At 53.4% G+C, this 13,916-nt stretch overlaps 4 protein-coding genes across 4 annotated transcripts; 3 read left to right on the plus strand and 1 right to left on the minus strand.

Moving 5' to 3' along the window:
• Window positions 1-1,926: 1,926 nt before the first annotated feature.
• Window positions 1,927-4,279, plus strand: VC83_03273 (uncharacterized protein; the record flags this gene model as incomplete). Its single annotated transcript, XM_024466921.1, has 3 exons — window positions 1,927-3,035; window positions 3,092-3,701; window positions 3,777-4,279. Exons 1-3 carry the CDS (start codon window positions 1,992-1,994, stop codon window positions 4,277-4,279), a joined length of 2,157 nt encoding a protein of 718 aa, XP_024325898.1. The 5' UTR covers window positions 1,927-1,991.
• Window positions 4,280-4,322: 43 nt separating this feature from the next.
• VC83_03274 (uncharacterized protein) lies at window positions 4,323-5,894 on the minus strand. Its single transcript, XM_024466922.1, has one exon. The coding sequence runs from the start codon at window positions 5,779-5,781 to the stop codon at window positions 4,540-4,542; it is 1,242 nt and encodes a 413-aa protein (XP_024325905.1). The 5' UTR covers window positions 5,782-5,894; the 3' UTR covers window positions 4,323-4,539.
• Window positions 5,895-7,426: 1,532 nt separating this feature from the next.
• On the plus strand, window positions 7,427-10,911 carry VC83_03275 (uncharacterized protein). The gene is made up of 2 exons (XM_024466923.1): window positions 7,427-8,985; window positions 9,044-10,911. Exons 1-2 carry the CDS (start codon window positions 8,634-8,636, stop codon window positions 10,453-10,455), a joined length of 1,764 nt encoding a protein of 587 aa, XP_024325904.1. The 5' UTR covers window positions 7,427-8,633; the 3' UTR covers window positions 10,456-10,911.
• Window positions 10,912-11,927: 1,016 nt separating this feature from the next.
• Window positions 11,928-13,916, plus strand: VC83_03276 (uncharacterized protein). The gene is made up of 2 exons (XM_024466924.1): window positions 11,928-12,497; window positions 12,556-13,916. The coding sequence occupies exons 1-2, from the start codon at window positions 12,142-12,144 to the stop codon at window positions 13,772-13,774; spliced, it is 1,575 nt and encodes a 524-aa protein (XP_024325903.1). The 5' UTR covers window positions 11,928-12,141; the 3' UTR covers window positions 13,775-13,916.

Genomic DNA, 13,916 nt, shown 5'->3' on the forward strand with positions numbered 1-13,916 from the left:
CAACATTTGTTGCAACTTGTCTGAACCACTTCACTACATCACACACCTAATTGCTGCGTTGTGGAATAGTCTAAGCTACAACCCTTTGGCTCTGTTTCCTAAGACAGTGTGTTGTCTTAGTAAAATCATCCCTTCCTTGGGTGGCTAGATTCTCACATCTGGTGCACCCACCATTACATAAACCACTTCACTACATCATACACCTGATTGCTGCATTGTGGAATAGTCTAAGCTACAACCCTTTGGCTCTGTTTCCTAAGACAGTGTGTTGTCTTAGTAAATATCATCCCCTTCCTTGGGTGGCTAGATTCTCACATCTGGTACACCCACCATTACAGATTGGCTACAGAATGATTGGAATAGGATACTTTGGACTGACGAGATGTGGTTAACGGGAGGCCGCCATACTCGTACGTGGGTTACTCGAAAAGCAGGGGAAATGTGGGATGATACGTGTGTTGTAGATAGAGTACAACGGAGAAGGTAAGAGACTCCTATTTACTATAGGATTTACTAACAATCCCTAGAGGTTGGATGTTCTGGGGCTGCTTCTCAGGTGGTCTTGGAAAGGGTCCTATACTATTTTGGGAGAAGGAATATGGGAAAATAGGAGCTGAGTCCTATATGGCTCATACTGTTCCTCTAATCCACGGCTGGTTATGCCTACACCCAGGCCTTACATTAATGCAAGATGAAGCTCCAGGTCATAGAACAGATGCAACATAAAGGAAAGGGCAATCCTATTTATGCTACAGGAGTGTATTTCTCTCATTTTCCAAGACTTTCCATGACTAACCAGGCTTGGTAATTGTAGTCAACGTAAGAGAATCCCATAGAACCATCTCCTAGGTTCCTAGCCTATAGGAAGTGAAAGGAGGTCCAAGGTCAGAGTACCCCTATAGACAAATCATGTCATAACTTAACCAATCTTGTGGGTAACTAAGGAGCGATGACATGTAATGGATCATAGACGCTTGTAGAAGCTTTTGGAGCTATCGTTCATGTTCCTAGGCCTCTAGTTGATAGAGATATGTCATGTGTAGTATTAGCCCAGTAACTAAGGAGTGATGTCATGTAATGAATCATAGAGGGTTGTAGAGATTTGCTATGTGGTCATATCGGCCCAGTAACTAAGGAGCAATGATGTGTAATGAATCATAGAGGGTTGTAGCAATTGTTGAGTAGTATTGCTCTTGTTGTTGGTGTGACAAGCCAAAATATGTATAGTAACTTGTATGTTTGAGGAGGAGATTTCTAAGTTTGCTCTTGAGTTTGATAGCAAACTGAGTGCAACGAATGTCAGTATGACAAGGACCACCCCCACCTTCTGTAGGGTCGCCATTATGATGGTGATCAACTCCTAGGAGGGGGTTTGAGGTCTGTACGATGTTCGAAGAGTTTAAAATGCGACCTCGATGTGCTCCAGGCTCATAACTGTTGAGTAATAAATGTATGCATTCCTGACTATGAACCCTTTCACGTGTCTCGTGATCGTAGGGTGTGTCCCGTGTTGTTCCAACCCTCGAGACAATCGTTAGGTTATTCAACGGCTCTTGAGTACGCCGTACGCTGTGATTGCATCCTAAAAGATCATTAAGGATGAAGTGGTTCCAATTTATGACTTATGGAGCATTGGAGAAGAGAAGAAAGAGTCTGTTGTCTTGTTGTGATTCAGAAGGGACGGCTTGTTAAGAGTATGGGGGTTTCTTGGGCGGGTCGTTTATTCCTCAGGCATCTCAGGCATCTCAGGCATCTCAGGCATCTCAGGCATCTCAGGCATCTCAGGCATAAACATCTTACACAATCAATCACTAGAGACACCCCTGGGGGAACAAGGAGTGAGTTTAAATATTACATAAGCCAACACCGCCGAACACTACAAACCGCCCTGCCATAAGCGCCGCTGCCGAACGTCCATTCAGCCTCCCTTCCCCTTCTCCCGTCCTCTCGCCGACCTGTGCTCTCTCCCTCTCCCTCTGATCTTCTTGAGAATGCCCTTGTTCGGTGGACATCATAGGTCCAGCTCTTCAACTGCTTCTTCTTCAGCGCAACAGAATGTCCCAAGCGCAACAGCAAGTCTACTCCAAGCTGCGCAAGTTCTAGGCTCCGTGGCAACGCCATCTGCCAGTACTCGAACCACTGCGGCGGCTACAGCCACAGCTCCTGCAGCTCCACCACCAGCCAGTCCCTATCGCTCCTCCCCCACAGCCTCCTCCCACACCTTCAATGTGGCACCAGCCCAACCCGCCGCCCAAACTCCCAATCACACCCCCCCGAACGCCATGATGTCGAACCCTGCCGCTCCCAACAACGCGCAACAACACTTCGGGACACCGCGGCGACAGCAAGCCTACGCGCGACACCCCGACGAGCTGGACATTGGCGACGCGGACACCGCCGCTGCTGCTGCCCAGAAGGGTCGCCTCTCACCACGCGACTACGGTCCCGCAGGAGCACCGCGTATAAACCTCGAGCAGGCCACGCCCGAGACCACAAACTACCAGAGCAACCTCCCCGGCCCGCTCCAGAGCGGAGGAGCCAGCAGGCTGCCTACCCTCTCCTCGAACAGCACCCCCGCCGTGCCCGCGCTGCAGAGCACGATGCCGGCCGATCCTTTCGCGACGCCGCTGCGCTCGAACCAGAACCTCTCGCACAACTACTCGCGATCCAGCCCGTCGATGGGGTACGATGGACAGCAGTACCAGCCGTACACGACTACGCCTGGCGGCGAGTCGGAGCTCTCGCAGTTCTCGACCCCGAGCTCGCTGAAGTACGCGCCGGGACAGCAGAGGAACGTGTCGAATACGCCGCTTGGGCTTGCGGATATCAGACCGCGCGCGGACTCGACGCTGTCGGATGCGGCGCTGCCGGGCGCCAATCCGTATTCTTATGACGGCGCGAATGCGGTGCCGACTAATAGCAATTACCTGGCGCCGTGGGCGATTTACGCGTTTGATTGGTGTAAATGGCCGTCGCACAATAATGATGCTGGGAAGGTTGCTGTAGGAAGTTACCTTGAGGATGGGCATAACTTTGTAAGTCTACCGTGTCCTGTCCTGCTTCTGCTTCTTGTGCTAACGTTCTTTTGTAGATACAAATCCTCGAAACGTCGATCAAGCCTTCGTCGCCAGAGCCGTACTCGTCATCCGCCCCCCAATATGGCCTCGAATTCTCGAAAATCGCAGAGGCGACTCATTCATACCCCGTCACACGCTTGCTCTGGGAGCCGCCATCTTCCCAAAAGCAGTCGACGGATCTCCTGGCGACATCGGGCGACCACCTCCGACTATGGTCTCTCCCAGCAGATATTTCCATGTCAAGCCACTCCAACTCCATCACCCGCTCTTCGAACCACGGACAGTCCCAGCCTCCCAGCAAGCTTACCCCACTAGCTCTGCTCTCCAACTCAAAGACGCCCGAGCACACAGCTCCACTTACATCCCTGGACTGGAACACCGTCTCTCCATCCCTCATCATCACCTCGAGCATCGACACCACCTGTACCATCTGGGACATCCCCACCCTGACCGCCAAGACCCAGCTAATCGCCCACGACAAAGAAGTCTTCGATGTCCGCTTCTGCGCCAACAGCGTTGAGGTCTTCGTAAGCTGCGGCGCCGACGGCAGCGTCCGTATGTTCGATTTACGCAGTCTAGAACACAGTACCATTATCTACGAGCCAACCGCCAAGGATGATAAAGGTATTCCCCCCCCCACCTCGCTTCCTCCACCCTCCCCTTTCCCCTCCCAACAACCACTAACCTAACACCGTCCAGACCACAACACCCCATCCGGCCGCATCTCCCCCACCCTCGCCCAACAAACCATGGCCTACGCCCCCCCCCTCCTCCGCCTCGCCGCCTCCCCACACGACACCCACCTCCTCGCCACCTTCTCCCAAGACTCCAAAATCATCCGCATCCTCGACGTCCGCCAGCCCGGCCAAGCCCTCCTTGAACTCCACGGCCACTCCGCAGCGATAAATTGCATCGAATGGAGTCCCTCACGCCGCGGCACGCTCGCGAGTGGCGCGGATGATAGTCTAGTGCTCGTGTGGGATCTGCTTAATGCGAATCCGACCCAGCAACAGCAGCAGGGGGTTAATGGTGTTGCGCCTGGAGCTGGTGGGGGGGATAATTTGAGAAGCCCGACGGCGAGCTGGAGGTGTGATTATGAGGTTGGGAATTTGAGTTGGGCGCCTAATAGTGCGTTGGGGAAAGATGGGAGTGATACGCTTGGGGTTAGCGGGGGGAGGGGGATTTGGGGGGTTAAGTTTTGATTTCGGGGGACTGCTGCTGGAGGGAAAATGGGGGGGGGGGGGGTAGATGGAAAGGAGGAGCATAGCTTGCATGGCGTTTTTGGGAGCTTGAGTGTGAGCCCGGGTTTGAAATGTTGGCGTACGTACGTACGGATATATTGTGAGGACGCACGAAATCAAAGTTCTGTTCCCCCACACATCCTAGTGATGCTATCCCCATCCCGTCACAGTGACCCGCGCTCCCCCCCACCCCCCTTCTCCCCTTGTCTCTACCCCGCCCGTCACAACGACGCCTTCCCACTCTCCTCCGCCCTCCTCCTCCTAATCGCCGTACTACTAATCTTCGCCGCAAACCCCTCCGCCCCCTCCCCTCCCCCCCCAGCGTCCTCCCCGGAATCCAAAACATCAATCTCAAACACCTCCAGCGCCTCCCACCCCTTCTCCTCACGCTTGGTATTCACCGCCGCCCCGCCATCGCGGGTTTCCCCCGAGACGACGAGCGCGGAGACGGAGGCGTCTGTGATGGTTGGACCGAAGGGGTCTTGGATCTCTACGCACTCTATTGTGAGGTTTGCGGACTTGAGGTGGGTTGAGACGCCGCGGCCGTTGACGACGGGGGTACCGAAGGGGGTGCGTGTGATGTCTTCGGAGCTGGAGAGGGTGGTGAAGGAGAGGAGAGGGAGGAGGAAGTTAACCACACCTTCCTCGCGCCGTTTCCAGCTCTCGAGCTGCTCAGCGTACTTCTTGTTCTTGAGGAGCTCGTCGCCTGTGATGCCTATGATTAGGCGGCGGTGTGACTGTGACGTGTGGAGGGGGGGTTGCAGCATCAACGCCGTAGCGGTGAGGAGGAGTTTGTGCCCCGCGTGGAGGTGGTCGAACGTCCCCCCTACCGCGACAACAGCGTGTGTTTTTGCTGAGGGATGAGAGGGCGGGGGGGAGTTGTGCTGGGTGGTGGTTTGGGCGACGACGACGGTTGTTCCGCCGGGGACGGTGCGGATGTGGCCGCGGAGGGGGGTGGAGTGGGCGTTTGCGAGGGTGGAGTAGTGGTGGAAGACCTGTTGGCCTTGTTCGCCGTCGACGGTGAAGATGAGGGTCCATGTTCGACGTGTTAGAGCGACGGTTTGGAGGTCTATGATCGGCCCCCCTGCGGCGATGACGGGTTTGCTACCTCCCTGGCTGCTGGGTGGTTGAGAGGAGTCGTATTCAACCAGCAGCACCCTCGGATCTATCCCCCCCGGACAATCGAGGTCGATACTCTTCTGTGCGCAGACGACGGAAATGAGACTGTATAGCTCTGCTAGTAAATGCTGCGTCTCTTTGAATAAATGCGACCTTGGCTTCTCGCGCAGTGCTGGCCATGGGACGGCGATGTCTAGCACGGCGATGGGGCTCACGCGGGCGGATGCTAACTCGCATAGGGCGGCTGTGAAGGCGGGGAGGTATGCTGCTTTTAGGGACGCGCGGTCTAGAGATTGTGGGGGGGGTGGGAGGAGGAGTAGTGAGGGGGCGGAGGAGGTGGACATGGTGTGTTTGGAGTTTGTTTGGTGAGATGGTTGTATGCTGTGGGTTGATCTTAAAAAGTGATAAAAGGAAGGCAAGATTAGTTTAATGGATGTTAATCCAGCCAGGCGGGGCCGAATGGTAATTGCTCCGAGGCTGTCGGTAGCTAAGTTTAGCTTCTGATTGGTTGGGGTTGGAGGGGCATAGTGTGATTAGTAAGCGATGAGGGGTGCGGGGGAAAGTCTAGAGACAACCCTATGTCTAGGCTAGGAATCATGCCAGCAGTTGAAGTTAATATCTCTGTTTCTAAAGAACTAAAGAAATAAGGGTAAGTTCGTCAAGAAATCAATCCTTTGGCATACACAGTCCTCCTCCAGACTCTTAGGCGGCATGAGTATCGAGCACTGCTACGGAGTACTCCTCCGTATATCGATAAGAAAGTCATTGGCCTATATAATACGACGGTTTCATAACGGTGTGTGTTTCCTTTTTCGCCCCAAACCCCTCCCTTGTATGAGTATCATAAGCACCGGCCATCTGTGCGACATGTGGGGGTCCATTTCACCACGACAGGCCTTTTCTGATCGCCGGCTGGTGGGTTGGTTGGTGGGTGGTGCACAGCATCACTGGCGCACAGTGTCTTGCTAGATTCTGCAGTGGACAAGCGGTAAGGATGCATAACATACCTACATTACAGTATCATAGTACAGTATGTGGGAATGAAATGGCCAGGATACGAGGCACTGCCCGCCGATTGCGTCCCGAGCCGCGCGCGGCGCGAGCCAGGGACATGGATGGAGTCGGCCCTTGGTCGCATACGGTGTTGGTAGCTCCAGGATGGAGTTGGATTGGGACCTGGGACCTGGGACCTGGGACCTGGTCGGGGTCGATGGGGATGAGCGGGATGAGCTGGACACGGAACGTGGCTGGCCCCTATGCCTGGGGCGGTAAGGTTATATTGCTGGAATGCATGAGATTTGGATGCCGGTGGTTGAAAACGACGACGCGACGAGTTTACTTGCTATGCTGTGCTGTGCTGTGCATATAATCCAGTACCTTAGTAGAGTAGAGTAATGAGTACTGCCTTGGTAGGAGTAGGTAGAGTACTGTATGTAGAGCATATCATCATGTAACCTAGCTCACGCACAAAAGTCCGTACTGGGATATCCCGACCGTCTGCTGCAACGGAGCGGTGTGATCAATTCGCTGAAGTGTGTGTTCTACGGGGCAAGTGCGACTGCATCTCTTCATACGGCCGAGTTTACGCCTACGCGCTGCTTCGCAGGCGCTTCATGCGCCAAAGGAGACCGGCCGGCTTTCCAGTAATTGGAATGCAAATCCTTCTCGCGCTCCGGAATTAGACAGGAGAAAGACCCGAGATTCGCCAACCACACAAGCCACTGGGCGTTGATCTCGCTGTCTATCTTTCCCTAGCTTCCCTCCTGGCGCTTGCGTTGGGCGTTGGCGGGCGCTTGGAGCTGTCGGTTAGTGGCTGGTTGGTGCCACAACGTGCGTTCGACACCACCATCCTGATTCCTTCCACCACTGCAGATCCTATGGTTGCTATACTGGATTACACTATATTGCATTGTATTGAACTATATCCCTGTATTGCACTTATAGTATATAGTATAGTACAGTACATACATCATATGTTAGACACGGCATCGATATCGAGCCGATTTCAACTCGCTTTTGATATTGCGTGCTTATACGGAATCTACTTTATAGCCCTTGTGCCTGTGCCTGCCTGCCTGCCATATTCCATGTTTTACGCAGCCTTTCGTTTTTCCCCTTCCTTCTTGTTGATCCCCTTGGATCCCCTAGGACCCTAGGACCCTAGGATGCAACTCATCACTCTAGACTAGACACGCCATCCTTCGGCATGCGCATGCTTATGAATAGTGCAATAATACTCCGTACATGAGCAGGAGGATATATAGTACATACAGACCACATACTGACCATATAATAGACCACACACAGTATCCCTCAGTATAGTACACACTACACTCTCGGAAAGTCTTTCCGATTGAGCGACGCCTCATTACTACATTGGGGGCACTCTTCGTCATGCGCTTCAACGTGGCCCAACCCCAGCGAATCCTCATCTCTTAACATCTCCCCTCGCAATAACAGGCCAGTACACGCTCTGAAAGACAACAAATCCCACCCACAGTCGACACAGCTCTCCCCTCTCAATTTTCTAAATTGGGTATCATTTATCACCTGACTTACCCGGACCCGAGAATGTGGTTGAGACTAGGATAGAAACGCTGTTCAGCGGCTGGAGGTTTCTCCAAGACCTCGCATGTCTCGTCCATTCAGTGCTCTTTACTCGCCAGAATCGCCATCTACACCACTTACACCAAGACCAACACACGTATGCTTCATGCACAGTATCCCAGCTTAGCCTATGACGAGATAGTATCTGCACTCTGCATACTTTCGCAGTTTCGAAAAATTCCTTTGAGTGGTTCTCCTGCTGTCGGCCGTACTACTACTACTGTGCATCAGAAATTCAAACGACCCCTCTTCGCCCCTTCGCAACTACCACAACCACAACCACCCCCTTCTCCACACGATCTGCTGCAAAACGGACGAACGGTAAACACCAGACACACACGCCTTACACGCCTTCAGGTTTCTTCTGCCCTCTCATGCACTCGTTCTATCCTCTCTGCCCTGTGCTGCCACACTCACGAGGGTGAGGGTTGCCACTAGAGTCAGATTGGCAAAGTTAGCAGCTCGGCAAGTATGACCTTCGAGGGTCCTGTCGCTCAATTCTTGGTTACCTGTCTGAGATGACCTGGTCTCCTGGTATTGAAATTGAATTTTCCCCAGCTTTGGCAAAATCCATAATTTATTACACGTTATGGCTCCTCGGGGGCAGATTGGCATTCTAGACCTTCCTGACGAGGTTCTCCTAGTAATCCTTCGTGCCGTCGACACCGATCCCGGGCCCATCAATATTGACCATCGCGCGTGGATGAGTGTCGTGAGCTTTAAATTCGAGAGTCAGCTGCCGCGCGAGCCCGAGGTGGTAGGCAACTTCCGCTTCACCTGCAGACGCTTCTCCGAGGTTGGATTGCAGCATCAGTTTAAGACCCTGGCCACGCGCTTCAACGAGGCAGGCCTCAATAGACTGAGAAATATAGCCCGCTACCCACATCTCGCCACGGCGGTCAAGAAATTCACGTACCTGGTGCCCAGGCTGTTCTTCAACGGTATAGCGTAGCGCACCATTTGTCTCCTGCTGTGCGTGCCGGCTAACCGTGCCTACAGATCAGGCGCACATTGAGCGCATCAGCGAGGCCATCGCGAATGGCAAGAGAGTCCCCGACCAGCTCATCGCGCAGGCGAAGGAGCAGGTCAGCATCGTCGAGTCAAAGATCGACCGGGAGACCCTGGACGGCGCCTTCGCCGCTTTCACTTCGCTGCAGCATGTGTCGCTGCTGAGCCTGCAAAACCAAATCGACACCCAGTTCATCGCTTTTATGCAGAATAATGTATTCGAGGCGGTCCTGCAGCCCAGTCGCACTGCAGCCTACCTCCATGGCGTGAAAACGCTAGGCAGCGCCCTGCTCTCCTCCCAATCACCTGCTAGCCGACTGTCGTTCCCCATGATAGACGCCCAGACCGCCATCTCGCTGCGGAGCATCCCCAGCGCACGGGTGCAGAGCATATCGTCTCGCCTCGAGTGCATATTGGCGCGATTTGTGGACCCGGATGAGTTCCAGGCCAGCTTCGGTCAACTGTCGGGCGTTATTGAATCGATTCTTACTTGTGCTACGAATCTCGTGACTCTTCATATAGGATTTCCTAGGGGAAGACCAGCATCGATTCCACTTGGGGAGGTATTTCAGAATGAAAATCTCACGAGACTGCGTGTTATCTCGCTCGAGTCATGGAGACTCGATGCGGTCGAAATTATCGACCTTGTCCGACGACACCGGAACATGCTAGGCGGATTGCGACTTCGCGGCGTACTACTGAAACCCGGGAGCCGCTGGCGCGATGTCCTCATATTCCTGCGGCAGGAAGCAAAACTCACATGGTTGAGTCTCTCGGATGCGGATTACGCAGCCAACTTTGATTTAAGAGCACCAACCGGATTTGATATTACGGATAGAGACTCGACGTGGAGCAATGTCGAAGACGACTTCGACGAGGCAGACATGGACTACGACCAAACCTCCGGCTCCGACGCATCCGCCGAAGCCAGCGAGCAGGAAGACCACAACGAGGTCACCACAGACGTCGACAGCACCCTGGACGGCCCATGCATAGAACCCACAGACACGGAGCACGAATACGACCTAGAAAACGGCGTCCACGACTCCTCCGACCTTCCCAGCACAGACGACGCCCACGACATGTGGGATAGCATTAGCCAGCGCAGCGAGCACCATGCACCCTCAATCGACAACGAGGCCGACACAAACGGGCACATCAGCGGCGACGAAAACGACTTCCCTGACCCGCCGCCGCACGTCGCAACGCCCATCCCGTTATCCTTGTGTACGTGTCCCACATTGAAGGAGCTTGATGAGGAGGAGGGCATAGATGGGCCGACGACGCGCGTGACGGCGAAGCAGAGAGCGGTGTGGGAGGAGTGGGTGTTGAGGAGGTGTTTGAAGCATGGGACGTCGGAGATTGTGGTGGAGAGTGAGAAGGTGAGGGGGTCGAGCGCTTGAGCTGCGATGTAGTAGTTGAGTGTGCGGCTCTGAGGTTATTATACGTTTAAGCTTTTGGTCGGCATATAGATGTGGCCGAGGCGGGTTGGTGGTAGGGGGTTCGTGGGGAGAATTTTTCTTCATGAGCGGGTGAAGGGCAATTTGATCTCATATAGGAGGTCGGTTTTGGGCTTTCACTGCGAGATGGCGGATAGGGAGGTTATTGGGGAATGATTCAACATGGGGATTTAGAGGGGAGATGTTGGATCTAGACAGGCAGGTCGTGACGCTGGCGGCTTACGTCTATTTATATTGCTCCGTGTAATTAAGGGGAAAAAGTTATTGGTGTCTTTACATCTTGCGTGATCGCTTCTATGGCTAGCCAGCCATCCTGATTAGGTCTTTGAGTAATCCGGCAGATACTCTGTATAGGACTAGTCATTCATGGCGTCTCGATGCAAGTTACATATATATACCCTATCACATTATGTTGAAGTTTGGGACCCAACCACGGACAGTCATCTACGGTGCTCAACTTCCTAAACTGCATTGCTGCTATTTATATGTTTAAATAATACCTTGGTTCTGCAATAAACAAGATCATTGGCTTCAATATCTTGAGATAAATTTTTAGAAGTGTAAGTTATGGATTTGTTAGCCAGTTAATATTTAAATGAACTTTTATTAAACGAACCTAAATATTATAGTACAGTTGAACCTGGATATAAGGATCCCTCGATATAAGGATATCCTCGGTATAAGGATGGGTAGTCTGGTCCCGTAGTTTTTTAGCTGTAAAATAAGGATTATTTCTGTATAAGGATGATCCTTAAATCCGTAAGATCCGAAGTCGCTCTGTTCTTCAGACAACTAGTGGTCCGTTAACAGCAAGAGACGCACAGAAAAAGAAAGAAGACAAGGCTAAAAAACATAAGGAATCACAGGAGCGGACTGCAAATTATAGGTTACGGATTGCACTGAGCAAAGTCAAGAAGGCACTCCACAAGCGTGGAGTAGAAGCACGCAAAGCTGAGCAGGCAAGAAAGCGTCCAAGTTAGTATTCTGTTAAAGGCAAATAAGGAGGTTCCTCTTGATTTACTTGAGCCAATTCAAGACCCAGAGAAATTAGCTCAGAATCAGAGCGAAGAAGCTACCTCCCAGCTAATTTCAACAATGGGCTATTCACAGTCGCAAGTAGACGAAGATGAGGATACTGGTTTTATTAGATTCAGTGGGTTAGATGTGGAGGAGAGCGATAGCTTTTTTGTAGACCATGAGCTTGATCTTGAGGACAATTTAGATCCTGGTTTATTTTGACGTTAGGAATAGCTTATCATTTACAGTCAAAAGTCATGGTACATTTATTACGATGGTGGTTGTATTGGAATCTATATACCAATACTACTCGAGTATCTGGCGGTGTGCAACTTGCTTTCGCCGACCACCTGCGGGGTGGTCGGTGCGAACACCGACGATTATCTCGGGCCGCGATTCCCGCCCCGCGATTCGCGGCCTGACGCCCGCAACAATCCCTCCTCATCAAGACGACAAACCAAGTCGCCAGTTCCATGGGACCCTAAGCATGCGCGCCGCTGATGGGCGATCGATTCTACCACATCTACAGCTCAATGCCTCCTAGCGACTGATCTGAGGCAGTGCCCACCAAGGTGACCCGACCGCCACCGAGCGGACCCCACAAGCGACAGGATGGTTCTCAAGCCCACGCTGAGCTTGACACTTCCTTCGCTGAAGGACGAGACGGTGCTCGACTGCCGAGTTTATTTCCCGACCACCTTATACGACCCCGCTGCATCCACGGACTCATCTTCGGGGAGCTGGTCCGGCGATGACGAAAAACAACGTGAGGAAGAAAGGGTTAGACGCGAGCTGAACGGGGAGGCTCGCGCCCCAGACACTCACAGGTGGACTGCGAAAAGGAGGAAGGCGGCGATAATAGCACATCCGTATGCGCCGCTAGGTGGGAGCTGCGACGATTATATCGTGCAGCAGACCGCAGGAACACTGCTGAAGCAGGGTTTCGTGGTGGGGTTGTTCAACTTCCGGTATGCTGATATGCTGAAGCGTTGGATCAAACTTTAGGAGAGGTGCTGACTTAGACAGTGGTGCGGCTACCTCCAAAGGTAAGACGTCGTGGAATGGGAAACCGGAAGTATGCGATTACCACTCCATGGTTGGGTTCATGGCGGCCTTCATGCACCACCTCGACTTGGAACCTGCGTCTCCCGCCGGATCTGTTCCTGATGCCGGCACCTACGAACTAAGTACCATACCCTCACAACTCCCCGCGAACCCCGTATCCGAGCCTCCAGCCTGTCCCACGACTTCCTCCAGCGCGTCCACAAACCGCGACTCGGCACCAGTGGACAACACACCCCTCCTGCTCCTAGCGGGATACTCCTACGGCTCTCTCATAACCACCATGCTCCCGCCCCTGTCCACCCTCCTCACGCCCTTCCAATCCCCCCTCCCTGGCACCACAGCCTCCGAAATACGACTCCGCGCGCAACATCTCGCCGAGGAGCAGAACACCCTGCACACCGAGCGACTCAAGCGCGCCTCGGAAGCAGCTACACGGCGCCAGCTTGCGAGGAACATGTCAGGAGGGCTACGAGTCGGCGGCGACGAAACATCAGATGCCCATCACCGGACGAGTCTCGACTCTCACCACGGCAGGAGGAGCTTGCGTCTCGACAGGCTAGAAAACAGCGACTGGGGCCGGAGGAGCCTGGAGCGAGTTAGGAGTTTGCGGAAGAGTCTAGACGGACCCCGCTTCTCGCCTCCCCCATCCCGGCAAGCGTCGCAGACGGAGAGACGCGCGAATAGCTCGTCAGCTACTATTGATACCCCCGGCGGCGCATCCGTGGTGGTGAGTCCGGAAGAGGCCTCTGAAGCTGCGGCCGCGACGGCAGCGGCGACTCCTATGCCACTTCTCCAGTTTGGTGAGATGGACGCGGCATACCTCCTCATCTCACCCATACAGGGCGTGGTTGGTGGGTTGGCGACTGTGTTCACCACTACGTCTGCGAAATCGCTCTTACCCAGCCTCTTGTTCCACAAGAAGGAGACTCATGCTAGCACCGCTGCACTTAGCGCGGGGGACGTGAAGTTTGTGGAGAACAAGACGCTGGTGGTGTTTGGTAATAAGGATTCCTTTTCGAATGCTGGTAGGATGAGGAGGTGGACGCAGAAGTTGGAGGGTGCGAGGGGGAGCAGGTTCAGAGCCGTGGAGGTTAATAATGGGGGTCATTTTTGGCATGAGATGGAGGAGTTGGAGGTTTTGAAGAGAAGTGTTGAGATGTGGGCGAGGGAATTGGGGTGATTTATGGGAGGTATGATGAGGGCCTGCCTGTGTAATAAAGAGATGGGCAGGCTATAGAAAGGGGCAGGCTAGCGTAGTATACAGCTGTTAATCTATCACCGAAAGTTACGAGGTTTTCACGCAGGATTTGTGCTCTACTGAT

The sequence above is a fragment of the Pseudogymnoascus destructans genome (assembly GCF_001641265.1).
Source record: "Pseudogymnoascus destructans isolate 20631-21 unplaced genomic scaffold scaffold_6, whole genome shotgun sequence".
In the NCBI taxonomy this organism is placed as follows: Eukaryota; Fungi; Ascomycota; class Leotiomycetes; order Thelebolales; family Thelebolaceae; genus Pseudogymnoascus; species Pseudogymnoascus destructans.